General features: G+C 42.5%; 1 protein-coding gene across 1 annotated transcript in view; it reads right to left on the bottom strand.

The window, feature by feature from the left end:
• Positions 1-3287: 3287 nt before the first annotated feature.
• PLCL1 (phospholipase C like 1 (inactive)) overlaps positions 3288-13698 on the bottom strand; it is a 228266-nt gene continuing 217855 nt past the window's right edge. Inside the window, exon 6 of the mRNA XM_036421659.2 lies at positions 3288-4934. Coding sequence (XP_036277552.1) covers positions 4746-4934 — 189 coding nt within the window. The 3' untranslated portion in view covers positions 3288-4745. The remainder of the gene's footprint in view (positions 4935-13698) is intronic.

The raw sequence follows: 13698 nt of genomic DNA on the forward strand, positions 1-13698 counted from the left end.
TACCTAGAAATCTCTTCCCCTTGGAGGCCCCATAGGCTTTTTTATGAAAATTTCCCTGACACACCCAGAGTGCCCACTCCTTATGTGTACCCCAGATCCCACCCCTCCCTCCTCTGTGTTACTGTGTAACTTGCTTATCTTTCATGGGTGCATTATCAAATTGTATTATAACTTTATTTACTAATATCTCTGCTGCCTTCATTTGACTATAAGCTCCTTCAGACATCTTTACCCATTTTTTTTTCTTTTTAAGCAGGATGTGGCTTTTAGTTTATATATTATTATTGAACTGATAAGCTTTAAAAAAAAAACTTTAAAAAAGCTTATCAGTTCAATAATAATATATAAACTAAAAGGCACATCCTATACATAAAATAAGGCTGCATCTAATAATCAATGGTGCCATAAAGCAATGAAATACAGTACCTAGTAGTATAGTACAGGTGTTCAATAATGTGTTTAATAAATGTACCTAGCATGTAATAAATGTTCAATTAATATTTTTGAACAGAATTCTGAATTAAACTGTTTAATTCAGAGCTGTGAAAACAATACCCTATATAGATTAGGCTTATTTTCTTGAAATTTGACTAGATGCCCCTTGCAGGAAGATTCCTGCAATAGGAATTCCTGCTGTGGTCTCCACTGCCCCATCTGCTTCCCTCCCTTCTGCCCCACCACACTTGCTTGCTTCTCCGCAGCTTCTCTCCCTTCTGCAGCACTTGGCTTCTTTCTATACCATCTTCAGTCTTCACTCTGGCCTGGATATGCAAATTAACCACCATCTTGGTTGGGTTGATTTGCATACTCGCCCTGATTGGCTGATGGGTGTGGCTTGTGGGTGTAGCAAAGGTATGGTCAATTTGCATGTTTCTCTTTTATTAGAGAGGATCTTTTTGAATGAGGTTAAATTTCTCCTCTGATAGCACAGAGGAATTAATTAATAGTAAAGAAATTCATGGTGATATTTCAACAACAAAAAAAACCCTCTTGGTGACTCTTAAAATACACAGCCTGAGAGTGAAAGCCCTTTGTCTGTGCAGTGGAGGGGTCTGCACAGTGGAGGGGTCTGTTGGAACATCTGGCCCAGAGAACAGGCCCAGAGACACGCTTCTGGGAGCAAATGGGAGAACCAACCAGTTAGAGGTGGGGATGGTTCATTGGAGTCAAGGTCAAAAGGAGAAGCTACAAGGGAGAGTGGACTTGTTCTGGTGCAGGAGCAAACTCGGAGTGTTACCTGCCTTATTTTGTGTGGAGGCCTCACTGAGATTTTAACATTCTCTCCAGAAAGCCTGGTATTTCTGCTTGCAAGGCTAATGAAAACGGGAGCACAGAAGGGAGTCAGTAGGCAGATCCTAAGAAACATCCCAGGGGGTGGAGGGAGCAGCAGGAAGATTGCCGTGAAGGGAGAGGAGAAATGTGGAAAGGGAGGCTGTCTTGCACACCTGATCCTGTCCACCCGCCCACCTGCTGCTCTGGCAAGAGGAGGAAAGGCCTTTCATAGGCTCCGTAATGGAAGCCAGACCCAAGTATGGCGAGGAGGCCAGAATAGTGGGAATCCAATCGTCAACCAGGCCTTCTCAGCAAAGTGCTGGGACTTCACACCTTCCTGGGCCCACGTGCCTGGCAGCCCTGTGCTGTGTGAGGAGAAAAGACATCAGCCTCCCTGGAGTCCCGGGGATGGCTGTACTGATGACGAGCACTGTGCAGAACATCTGCAATCTGATCGCTCTGGCTCGCACAGTCCAATTCCTCACTCTGTATGTGCTCTTCCACGTGAAACAGATGAAGAGAACTTTAAAAACCTGTGACATTAGTATCAGCTACCCAGCAAAGCCTCTACTCACGGAGCAGTTACCGTGACCCTGAGGTTTTGTTTGATTGGCATCTCCATTCGGCTGTGCTTCACTGCTTTCTGCAGAGATAAGAAGCTGTAAAATGTTCTTGTAAAAGCTGCTGGGATCCTCCCCTGCCTCAGTGGTTTGTTTGGCCCATCAAGCAACTGTGCATTCTTTGTTGAGAAATGCTAATATCTATGGTTGCATAAACAAAAGACAGATAAAAAGGACTATTAAGCAATGTGCCAGGAGCTGTTAGTATGTTTGTTTTAGCAATCCTAAACCCTAAATATATATGCGTTATTTATAAAGAGATCGTACAGAAGAGAGGACAATATTTATGTGGCTTATTTGAAAATGGACAAATGCAGACACAAATCTATCAACAAATATATATTCATACATACATATCCCAATATATTCCTATGTATATTCCCATAAGGGCCTGGGAAATTTTAAAGAATTTAGAAAACTTGAAAGAATTCAGAAGTCCTTTTATGCCTAATGACACACCAGGATATCAGTACCACGTTCACCAGGACAAAAACTTGAGGGAATAAACCCCCCTCAGTGTATCCTTGGAACTTCTTGAGTTTAAGCTTAAGCAACTCCGACTTAAACATATTTTGGATGACTTACTCTCCCTTTATCTTTCAGGCAAGATGCTGCTAAAATAACTGTGGAGGAATGAAGTTACCGAACTGAAGGACAGTGAGCGTAACTTCTGGGACCCCCATACAGAGACATGCCTTGTTTGCCCAGCAGACAAATGAGGGTTATGAAACCTGTCACAAAACAGATTAAACAAAACCACCTATTATATTTTCTATTTACCCTAAGTCAGTGGTGGGCAAACTCATTAGTCAACAGAGCCAAATATCCACAGTACAACGACTGAAATTTCTTCTGAGAGCCAAATTTTTTTAAACTTAAACTTCTTCTATCGCCACTTCTTCAAAGTAGACTTGCCCAGGCCGTGGTATTTTGTGGAAAAGCCACACTCAAGGGTCCAAAGAGCCGAAGTTTGCCGACCACGGCCCTAAACCAACAAAGCTACTAGTGCGGAATAGAACTACCTTCATGAGCGTAGGCAGGCAGAGCCCTCTCAGCACCAGCCGGAAGTTAAAGGGATAAAAACAGAAACAAGCGTCAAAAGGCATGAGCAGAGCATGTGACAAGCACAGGGCTAAAATTCTTATTAAGTGCCTCTCAGAAATAAATAACACAAAAATAAAAATTTACCACACCCAGGCTATTTCAGTACCATGTGGAAACCTACCAAAATGAGCCCTCACAAACCTCCCCAAGAACCTGGGTAAATCCACGGGGAAATTTCATCATATCTGGTCCACGGGACAGAGCATACCCTTTAACATGTTTTTTTTTACATAATAACCCAATTTAATCATCATTCTTTATTCAATTAACTCACACAAGAAAAGGGGAAAGTGTTGTTTCAGATCTTTACTCTTTCAGTAATGTGCAACATGGACATAATAGTGTTAAGAAGTCAGAAATAACACAGTAGCTAAAGAAAATGTTTATATTTGCAAAATTTCAATAATTATCTTCCCCAGGTTCTCCCAAATTAGCATATTTGTTAATCAAATCAATTAAGAAGCTTTTCAAAATAAAAGCAATGTTTTAAATAAATATATTTTCATAAGCATAGAACATTTAGTTCTGTTGGAGGTAACAAACATATCACACTCAAGAACGTTATGAAAATATTAGGGGGAAAAAATGATCCAGATGCCATTATAAATGTACCCTAATCAGTCATTTGCTTCTTTTCGTGTTTTTCTGCATGTGTTAAAATCATGTCATAAACATTTTGTAATCAATTAGTTCTTAAATCACTAGGAAGGTGTTATCTGACCCACAGAACTTATACCAGCTCAACGTGATGACATATTGTTTGAACAATATCACTAAGCTTCAATTTAGTACCCTAAGTCAAATGCTATCAAAGCCAAGACCCCCCAGACCCACTAGCTGCCCGTGTGTGCTATAGAAATGAATGCTAGGCTCCCAGTTTGGAAGAATGAGACCTTCCTACAAATCTCAAACTTGAAATGTAACTAAATATTATTGTCACATTAAAATTCTAATTACAAAAGAGCTCTTACTGTGCTTCAGAGTACCACATAACTGGGTATAAATTCACTAATGATCAGTTTTTCCACAGAAATCCTATCTGTTTAGTACATAACTACATACAACTTTCTAAAAATTGATCTTATTTAATAAATATTTTAGAGTTCACTAACTGAAGAAATTACTTTTCTGATCTTTTCAGAAATTTTAATCATTTATCTTTCGTTCATTTTTATTTCTACTATGATTGTTAGGAATTTTGCTAGTCTGTGTGTAATCTATCAAAATACCTGTGCATTGGCAAATTTGGCTTCCTTTAATATAAGCAATGTCAACATCTCTGAATTAAATGGCAAAGGTCAAGAAGCAAAGGTAAACACAGCAATAGGTCCTAGTGAGTGCTCTTTAGAATTTTAAGTTAACAAATGCTTCCTAAAATGATACATTAATAACTTACTAAATGAATAATGCAATACAGCATGGATTTTAACAGGATCTCAACCTCTCTCTGTATCTCTGTCTCTTTCTGTCTCTCTCTCTGAAAGACACACATGTGCACGCGCGCGCGCACACACACACACACACACATCCATACATGGGTGAGCTCACACATCTCAGAATTTAAAACACTACGACTAAGCAGTTTAACTTAGATAAATTAACTACATTAAAATACTGACATTGTGAAAATACCTGTTATGTCCAACATCTCAAAGATGCATCTTTTTGTGAAAGTCTAAAAAGCTTCGGGAAAGAAAACCAGAAGGAACAAACAGTCTGACACAAAGGACGGTGCCCTCGTGGACCGGCTCAGGGCCGCAGCTTCCCATTCTCCTCGCCGCCTTCCTTCTCCTCGATGGCTTCTAGGCTGCGCTTGCTCTTGGCCTCGGCTGCACCGCCAGGCGCCTTGCTGAGTCCGCAAGACAAGCACGCCAGCTGGATCTGCTTCATGTTTTCCAGGGCTTCGTTCTTCGCGCTCTTCAGCAGGTCTCCCTGGCCCTACAAACAGGCGGAGATACATCAATGATGAGAGAGAATAATCGATCAGCTGCCTCCTGCATGGCCCACACTGGGAATCGAGCCTGAAACCAGGCATGTACTCTTTTTTTTTAAATTGATTTTTTACAGAGAAGGGAGAGGGATAGTTAGAAGCACTAATGAGAGAGAAACATTGATCAGCTGCCTCCTGCCCACCCCCTCACTGGGGATGTGCCCGCAACCAAGATACATGCCCTTGACCGTATTTGAACCCAGGACCCACATTCCACAGGCCAACGCTCTATCCACTGAGCTAAACTGGTTTTGGGCATAGGCATGTACCCTCGACTGGGAATTGAACGATGACCCCTTGGTCGACGTTCAATCACTGAGCCATGCTGGCCCGGCTTGCTAAATTCTTAGTTGCCAGCACTCCCTGTCTTTTCCATCCTGAGGACAACGTTCCCACCTGACAGAGGTTTAGTCTGTCCACCAAAGCAAAAAGCAACCGAGGACCCCAGGACATCATCAGCGGCCTGTGGCATCTGTGCCCGAGAAATACATCTCCCCATTCGTTTTCTCTTTCATTTTATTTCATTTCATATGGTCAAGTGCACACAGGGGAGTGAGCACTCTGGAGGGGAGAGGGGGACCCGAATGTGTCCCCACAGTGCACAGACCAAGGAGAAAGCAATTCCTCTCTCTGCTCTCCATCCTCAGGGCAATGCCCAGGCGTGAGGACGGTGTGGGAGGACCAGGGTTACACCGACGGCGGGAGAGTCCCTCCACGGGACAGGAGGACAAGCCACCCGTTCCATGCAAGGTGGACTCCATGATGCACCGCTTTATTGCTTTAATTCGATGAGTGCTCTTTCCTTAGGATGTATGAGGAAACTTGCATTTTTAAAAAATGCCTCAGAATATATCATTCCTTAGATCGATGCAGGCACTTGTCAATTCTATCTGTTGTAATAAAGGTTAGATCCTTCTAATAACAGCCTTTGACTAAATGAGATGGATAGTAGGGCTTGCTTTGCCTAATATTTTGGTAAAGGGAACGGCCCTATTACTTGCATCATGGAGTGGGGTGGGGAGGAGGATGGGAAGTTGCACAGTCCAGCCTCCTCGTGAGGGCAAAGGGAGCTGAGCTGGATGAGGTTGCGTGGCTGACCCAAGGTACACGACTGCGCTGGCCGCAGTCCAGATCTTCCGCCTCGTGGGCAGTGCCCTGTTCCACTCACTGTGCCCATAGATTTTTATCCATTTAGGAGACTGAAGAGCAAGCACTCATCAGATACAGACCAGTTATGGGAAATATGCGCTACACCAGCAGAACTTGGGGAATCAGTTCTGAACAGTGCAAACACCATGAGTCCCCGCCAGACGCTGCAAAACGAAGTCACACCCAGTGTGGAAAACGCAATTCTTAAGTAACAATAAGACAACGGGAAGTTGCTCGGTGCAGGCCCAGTCTCTCCTTTGTGCTTTGCAGGTATGTCCTCTCTCCTTTTGCCACCATATCCCAATTAGCTTGGCACTTTTTTTTTTTTTTTTTTTTTTCAGAGCGGTCGCCTTTCCCAGAGCCACGCAGCTGAAAGTGGAGAGCTGGGGTCTAGGTCAAGTCCAGCAGCTGCCCTCAGAGTCTGCCGTGTTCACCAGGGCCTGCCAAGGCTGCTCTTCAGGCAAACTGTGCTCCACAAAGCACATTGCAGCCTCCATGTCACTGTTACTCAGGGAAACACACTGATGAAGAGGGAATCACTACCCCATGGCACTACTGACAGGGCTCAGAGATGGAACCGAGGCCGGGGGGCAGGGCACTCCAACCACAACCTGGAGCAGCACAGCCAGTGTCTCCATTTCGCTTTGAGACCCAACGGTTTCCTCTTGGGCCACTTTTTCTTTTATAAAAAGGAAAACATCCTCTGCCTTCCTCTCAGTCCAAAGATGAAGGAAAACATGCTGAAAAGCCACTCGTGATTCATGCTACAAGGGGATATGAAAAGCACCTAATGTGGTCTGTTATAACAAAGATCTTGGGACAGTGCATCTATTGTATACCTTTGACTACCTTGTTTATAATCTATCTGCAAGAGTCTATGGAGAGAGATGCATATTGCTACTATTTTTACAAATGGAAGGATTCCTATGAAAACCCAAACTGTATTAACAAAGAGAAAATGCCTGCACTCATTTTGAGAGTATTTCTTTTGAGAGCTCCCTTTTCTTTCAGGTTTGAAATTTTCATCAAGAATTTTAAAGGCGTCACACCAACAACACTGGCATCTTCCTTCACTGCAAGAGACCAGTGAAGCATGGAGTTCATATCAACTCGTGAACTCGGAATGCTCTCACATCCGCGCCACGCAGCAGGTTATACAACGAATCTAATTAGTCAGTCAGAGTGTCGTCTCGTCAGCCTGAGAGGTGGCATCCAGGCCGACATGCCAGACGGTGCCAGTTCTGCTCAATAGAAGCCAGTCTCCCCAGGAAACAATGGCCAATAGGGAGGACAGTGTGTGCCAGGGCCCAGAACAGCTCCATCCCCTCCTGCTAGCAGGAGACAGCGTGTCCTGGGGGGAGGACAGGGGCAGAGAACAAAGGGAGAGGCGTGAGACTGCCAGCTAATAGAAAAAGGACAAGTGCAAGCCTACGTTGTCAACAGTTACACTGAACGGCTTATGAAAAAGTTCTGTTTTCTTTTTTTTTTTTTTATAAATATATTTTTATTTTCCACAGAGAGGAAGGGAGAGGAATAGAGAGCTAGAAATGTCGATGAGAGAGAATCATCGATCAGCTGCCTCTTGCACACCCCTTACTGCGGATGTGCCCGCAACCAATGTACATCCCCTGACCGGAATCGAACCTGGGATCCTTCAGTCCGCAGACTGATGCTCTATCCACTGAGCCAAACCGGTTTCAGCTCTATTTTTTAATAGGACAACCGGAGGTCATTTTTCTATTCTGGGGTTCAAGGAGTCAACGCCTCGGTCCCTGCTGACGACGGCACCAGAGCCAGGAAAGACTCGTCCTCAGAAACACCCAGAAGGTGAAGTCTGTTGGTAGCAGCCCCATTCTGGCATCCCTCTGAGAGCTGGCTTGGGCCCATTTCTTGTGCAGTGATTTCCCCTGGCCAACAGCCTCCCTCTCTTCTCCGTGACACTCCTCACACTCCTCCTGACTGGACACCTTACACCATACCTCCTCCCTGAGAACATCTCTGTCCTGTGTCATTTCCCACAGATGTGTCAGGTGCTCAGACCCGCTAAGGCGTTTCCAGGTGCCGGTGTGTAGTAGGTATTTAGGGAGCACTGTGACAGGGTGTTCCTAAAGAATATGTCCCAAAACGCTCAGAGGTCTTGGGAAAAGAGGAGGAAGGAGAGAACCCGGGAGCATTAACCCTACTTGGTTGCATGTAAACTGAGATATCTCGTGGGTACTAAAATAAGCCCGGGGCGGTCATGGCCCAGAACGTAAAGTGAATGAACAACTGACCACTGAACACCCAGCCTGGAAGAAATGAGGAGCACTGCCAGGGTCCAGTGTACAGCAATCTCAGGGACGGCAGTTCTCTCTGGTGCGAGGGATGCTTCAGGGGGAAATCAGAAAGACTGCTTCAACCCAAAAGGAGGTAAGAGGAATGGGAGGAACTCTGGCAGATGGAACCATGGGATTCCAGCAGTCTCCAGAGCAGTGGTCAGCAATTCGGCCCCAGAGTCATGTGGCTTCTGAATGGAAGAGTCCATGGACATCCCAACACATTTAAAAAGTAACACTTGGAATTATAGAAAACCACAGAGAGTGCACGATACTGATTGTAAATAAAAAGTCAGTGATGACTGCCCTGACTAGTTTGGCTCAGTGAATTGAGCATCGGCCTGTGGACTCAAGGATCCCAGGTTCAATTCCGGTTAAGGGCATGTACCTTGGTTGTGGGCACATCCCCAGTAGAGGGTGTGCAGGAGGCAACTGATTGATGTTTATCTCTCATCAGGGTTTCTAACTCTCTATCCCTTTCCCTTTCTCTCTGTAAAAAAAAAATCAATATAAAAATATTTTTTAATTAGTAATTAATTTTTGATAAAGAGACATCAGGCATTCATAACCAACTCCTTCCAACTGCATTAAATTGCAATGAAAATACATTATCTAGAAATCAAGAAAGATCTGATGTAATTTAGGTTGAAAATGGGGCTGCCCTACAATACCACCACAATTTTTATTACTACTATTAAATGTATGACTGAAAATAAAATGCTCTCACAACACTAAATAGAAGCTCACATTTGTTGAATATAAGATGCGGAGTGCAAATCAATTGGCCTACATTATCTCATTAGATCATAAGCATAAAAAGGGGGCTGGATTCTAAATGTAAGTTATTATTTTAGTTATATATTCATAAGTTCTTAGTAATGTATTTTTTTATCCATCAAAGGCATTGAGGATTTTTGTTACTCCTGTTCTTACTGAGAAAGGAAGTCCCCTCCCTGCCCCCACTGCTGGAAAACAGTTTGGGCTACCATCTAGTAGAGTAATTTACGAAAGACACTCGTGGCTCCTTCACACCCCCTTTCCCACGAACTGCACTCCCCTTGTGATGTCAGCGCACGGAAGAGCAGAACATCTTGACTAGTGTCCTCGTCACGTGGGAAGGAAATGCGTGGGCTGTCTCCGGGAACACCACAAGTATTTAAAGCAGCTCCCTGAGGCTCTGGGAATGGAGAGACCCTCACAAATACACAACCCCACGCGTAAACAAATGCAGCTCTGTCTCTACGCGGCCACTGCGGGTATTTCTCAGCACGCACTCAAGAACAGACTGATTCCCTGACATTCTTTCCCCGTGAGAGTCCACACCCACAGCGACAGTCACCCTGGATGATGCTGCAGCGTGGCAGACAGCAGCTCTCTACTTGTTTCCAACTGGTTTTTGGTGGAAAAGCCGGTATTCTGGTGGGCTATGCATTATTACCATCTTACCAGTTCTATATTTCCTAAAGACACTAAATGTTTTACTCTGCATAGGTGGAAACAACTATTACAATGCCCTTTATTTAAAAAAAAAATTAAAATAGGTGTGTTGACTCATGACAGATCTAAGTCTCTTGATGTTACATTTCTGGAACATTGGGTAAAACTAGGCAAAGAGGGCCTGGAAGTTCGGCTCTCCAGGATGAAAACGTGGCCATGTAGGGGATATTTACAAGATGGTGATAGGGCACAGAGGTGCAGCCATTAGATTATGTACTGAATGCCTTGATGGCCCAAAAACAGAAGTTCCCATTGCATTTAGTAATCAATGCTCAGATTTATTATTTTTTCAACACCTTGGCAACCAAATATTTGGATGGTATTCTACTCACTACTTAAAAAGTTGAATTTTTACTCTATGAACACTCAAGGAATATAGATGACAAGCTGTAAAGGAGCTCCGGTCTAGGAGTACTGGCTTAATGGCGCTTTTATGTTACTCTTCTGAAATTACCACTCAAAACAAACACTGCTTCTCAAAACTTTACTATGTAATGACATTGAATTATTACATTTTTATAGGAACAAAAAGGGAATTACACCTGAGCCATTAGATTTTATAGCTTTACATAAAGTTCACTTTTTAAAATTATGATACATTTTAGTATTGGTCATAAACTCAATCAAATGTTTCTGAAGACTATGGAAATAAAAATTAATAATTCTTCTTAATATCTGAGAATCCAGTTCTGAAGTAAGAATAATTTATAAAGTATATAAGATATTTCAGCTGAAACTGGTTTGGCTCAGTGGATAGAGCGTCGGTCTGCAAACTGAAGGGTCCCAGGTTCGATTCCAGTCAAGGGCATGTACATTGGTTGAGGGCACATCCCCAGTAGGGGGTGTGCAGGAGGCAGCTGGTCGATGTTTCTCTCTCATCGATGTTTCTAGCTCTCTATCCCTCTCTCTTCCTCTCTGTAAAGAATCAATAAAATATACTTTTTGAAAAATGATATTTCAAAGAAATTTTAAGAATAATTTAATGCCAAAGAGAAAACAACATTGCCATATTCAATATACATACAAAAGGCTATAAAATATTGATGTTATACTCTGCTAAAATTCAACAAAACGAAAATTGTAATCAAAGTTAAATTTTAAACCATGTTTTAAAAACCTGACAAATAAGATCTTTTCAGCATTTCTTTTTCAGCTAGCGTCCTAGATTATTACAATATCTTTCTCATAAAAAAAAATCTTGATTAACTTGGATGTTGAAGAAATGAATAATCCTATTTGCTTCAAAATGATAATTGTAGAAAACCTTTGTATTAAAATAGGCTTAAGCCCAGCCAGTGTGGCTCACTGGTTTAGCATCAACTTATGAACAGGAGATCAGGGTTTGATTCCCGGGCAGGGCACATGCCTGAGTTGCAGGCTCAATCCCCAGTGGGGGCAGGCATTCAGGAGGCAGCCCATCAATGATTCTCTCTTATCTCTCTAAAAGTATATTTTTTAAAAAGAAAAAATCTTCCCTAACTGGTTTGGTTCAGTGGAGGGAGTGTCAGCCTGCGGACTGAAGGATTCCAGGTTCGATTCTGGTCAAGGGAATGTATCTTGGTTACAGGCACATCCCCAGTGGGGGGCATGAAGGAGGCAGCTGGTTGATGTTTCTAACTCTTTGTCCCTCTCCCTTTCTCTCTGTAAAAAATCAATATATTTATTTAAAATAAAGAGGAAATCATATGTATTACAATATGTAAATGCTCAGGCAGGCGCACACAAAGCCATAATGAAGTGGGCAGATGCCCACACTTACTCAATAGGGATTCATTTACATATAAAAGAGAAATAAGATCAGATACCATCCCCTACACACAAAATATATTATAAAGTGAAAATGCAGATGTATCGGATAGACACTAATATACGAACAAATAATGGCAACAGACCAGACTTATTTGCATATAATAAAAGGAAGGGACCAACATGCCAAGACAAGTCAGACTCTCCCCATGGAGAAAAAATCTGATAATCCCGCAAGTAAGGAAATAAATTATTCCCATACATCCCACCAAACTTGCCAAATCTTCAAAAATACCTAAAAGGACTTCTTCTTATGATTGATTCTATGACTTGCACTTTGCAGGACACTGGAATGCCTGCCATGGACTGTCAATAACAACAAGTAAAGTTCAAATTAAAGCCAATCGCATTCCCCAGCTTGCTCAGGGTTGCTGTACAAATAGTAATTATGCAATAAAGTGGATGGAATTCCCAGAGTGCATACATTATCCAACAATTTGGAAATCGTATCTTTATTCATTTAGACTTCCCTCTCAATAACTGGGCCTTTCACATAACTTCTTGTAAAAAAAATAAATAATAATAGTATAATTTACTGAAGTCCTTCAAAATGTATCTTAGAGGGTTTTGTCTGGCAGGACCTAAGAAAGAACTGCAGGACAGGGGGCAATGCTTTGTTACGTTGCTCTGTCCTACTGCGCAGGACATCGGCATCACTGGCCACTACCACCAAATGCACAGCCTCCCGTCACCTCCGGCGCCCTCTGGGGGCAGGGCCATGCCCATGTAAGAACCCGCAGACTACACTCCAGGGATATGGTGCTGAGCACAGAGGCCCTTCTTGATCACACGGAACTTCAGTCTCGTTAGGGACACAGGCATAAATCAAACACCATAAAAATAAAGTTCTATGGAAACGCAAGCTGTGTCCGTGCTCAGAGAAAAGGACTGTGATGCTGTGAGGACACGGCAGCCTCGGCGTCCCTGGTGAAATGAAAGAGAGGCGCCTTCCTTTCTCTCCGGGCGTCTTACCGTGAGTAAAACAGGGCATGAGGATCTTGTGATGCTCGCCCCACATTCTCAGAACCCCCCTCACACACACACACACACACACAGTCTGACAGATAGAAACAGTACCGGAGAATGTTCTGGAAGGATTCTGTCTCTAGGGTGCAGCACCAAAAATGGCCTCGTACATTCCATCTTTTCTACATAGAATTTATTTTGTTTCCTTAAAATTTGAATCTAAAAAAACACAATGTGGAAAATACTCAATAAAATATCATTTAATGACAGTATCATTTTGTTCTGCTAAGAGTTCCTAGCAATTATTTCAAAAGTTTGAGACACAGGGGATGGGGGTGAGGGCATGATTGGGGGGTGGGAGAGGCAATGGGGGGATAAGGACATATATGTAATACCTTAATCAATAAAGAAAGAAAAAAGTTTGAGACATTTGATGGACAGCTACAATGCGTGTTGTTGTTTTTTAAACTTTTTATATCAAAAACTGGACTCCAGAAATCTAAGTAAATGTATTACCCAGGTTCACACAGGAAATATTATAAAGGAAATAACTAATAATGCCTGCTTCCAGGACAATAGATATTTTTCTTCATTGTATTTAGACACACTGTATGATATGTTGAACATGTTATCTAATAGATCTTAGAAACACAAAGAAATATCCTAAGACCTATTGGGTTTAAAAAAGAAAAAAATCCTTGATAGAACCCCATGAATTTCCCACACAAAAGTACTTAGATGTCTGATTTTTTGCCTTCAATGTTGCCTTACATTTGGAAGAATGCAATAATTTTCCTCTGAGGCAGTTTTTCAGAAAACGGAAATACAAAAGATCATCTGCATTAGAAGTGCAGAGAAGATCGACTGGTTTTCATTTCAAAGATAGCATCATAAGCCCTAATAGCGCAGATCCAAAAAAAGAAGGTCTCGAGAGAATGAAATTCATTGCAGGCACCAGCTGCACCTTTTAAAGGATGCT

Source organism: Pipistrellus kuhlii, unplaced genomic scaffold (assembly GCF_014108245.1).
Source record: "Pipistrellus kuhlii isolate mPipKuh1 unplaced genomic scaffold, mPipKuh1.p scaffold_m20_p_7, whole genome shotgun sequence".
NCBI classification, from domain to species: Eukaryota; Metazoa; Chordata; class Mammalia; order Chiroptera; family Vespertilionidae; genus Pipistrellus; species Pipistrellus kuhlii.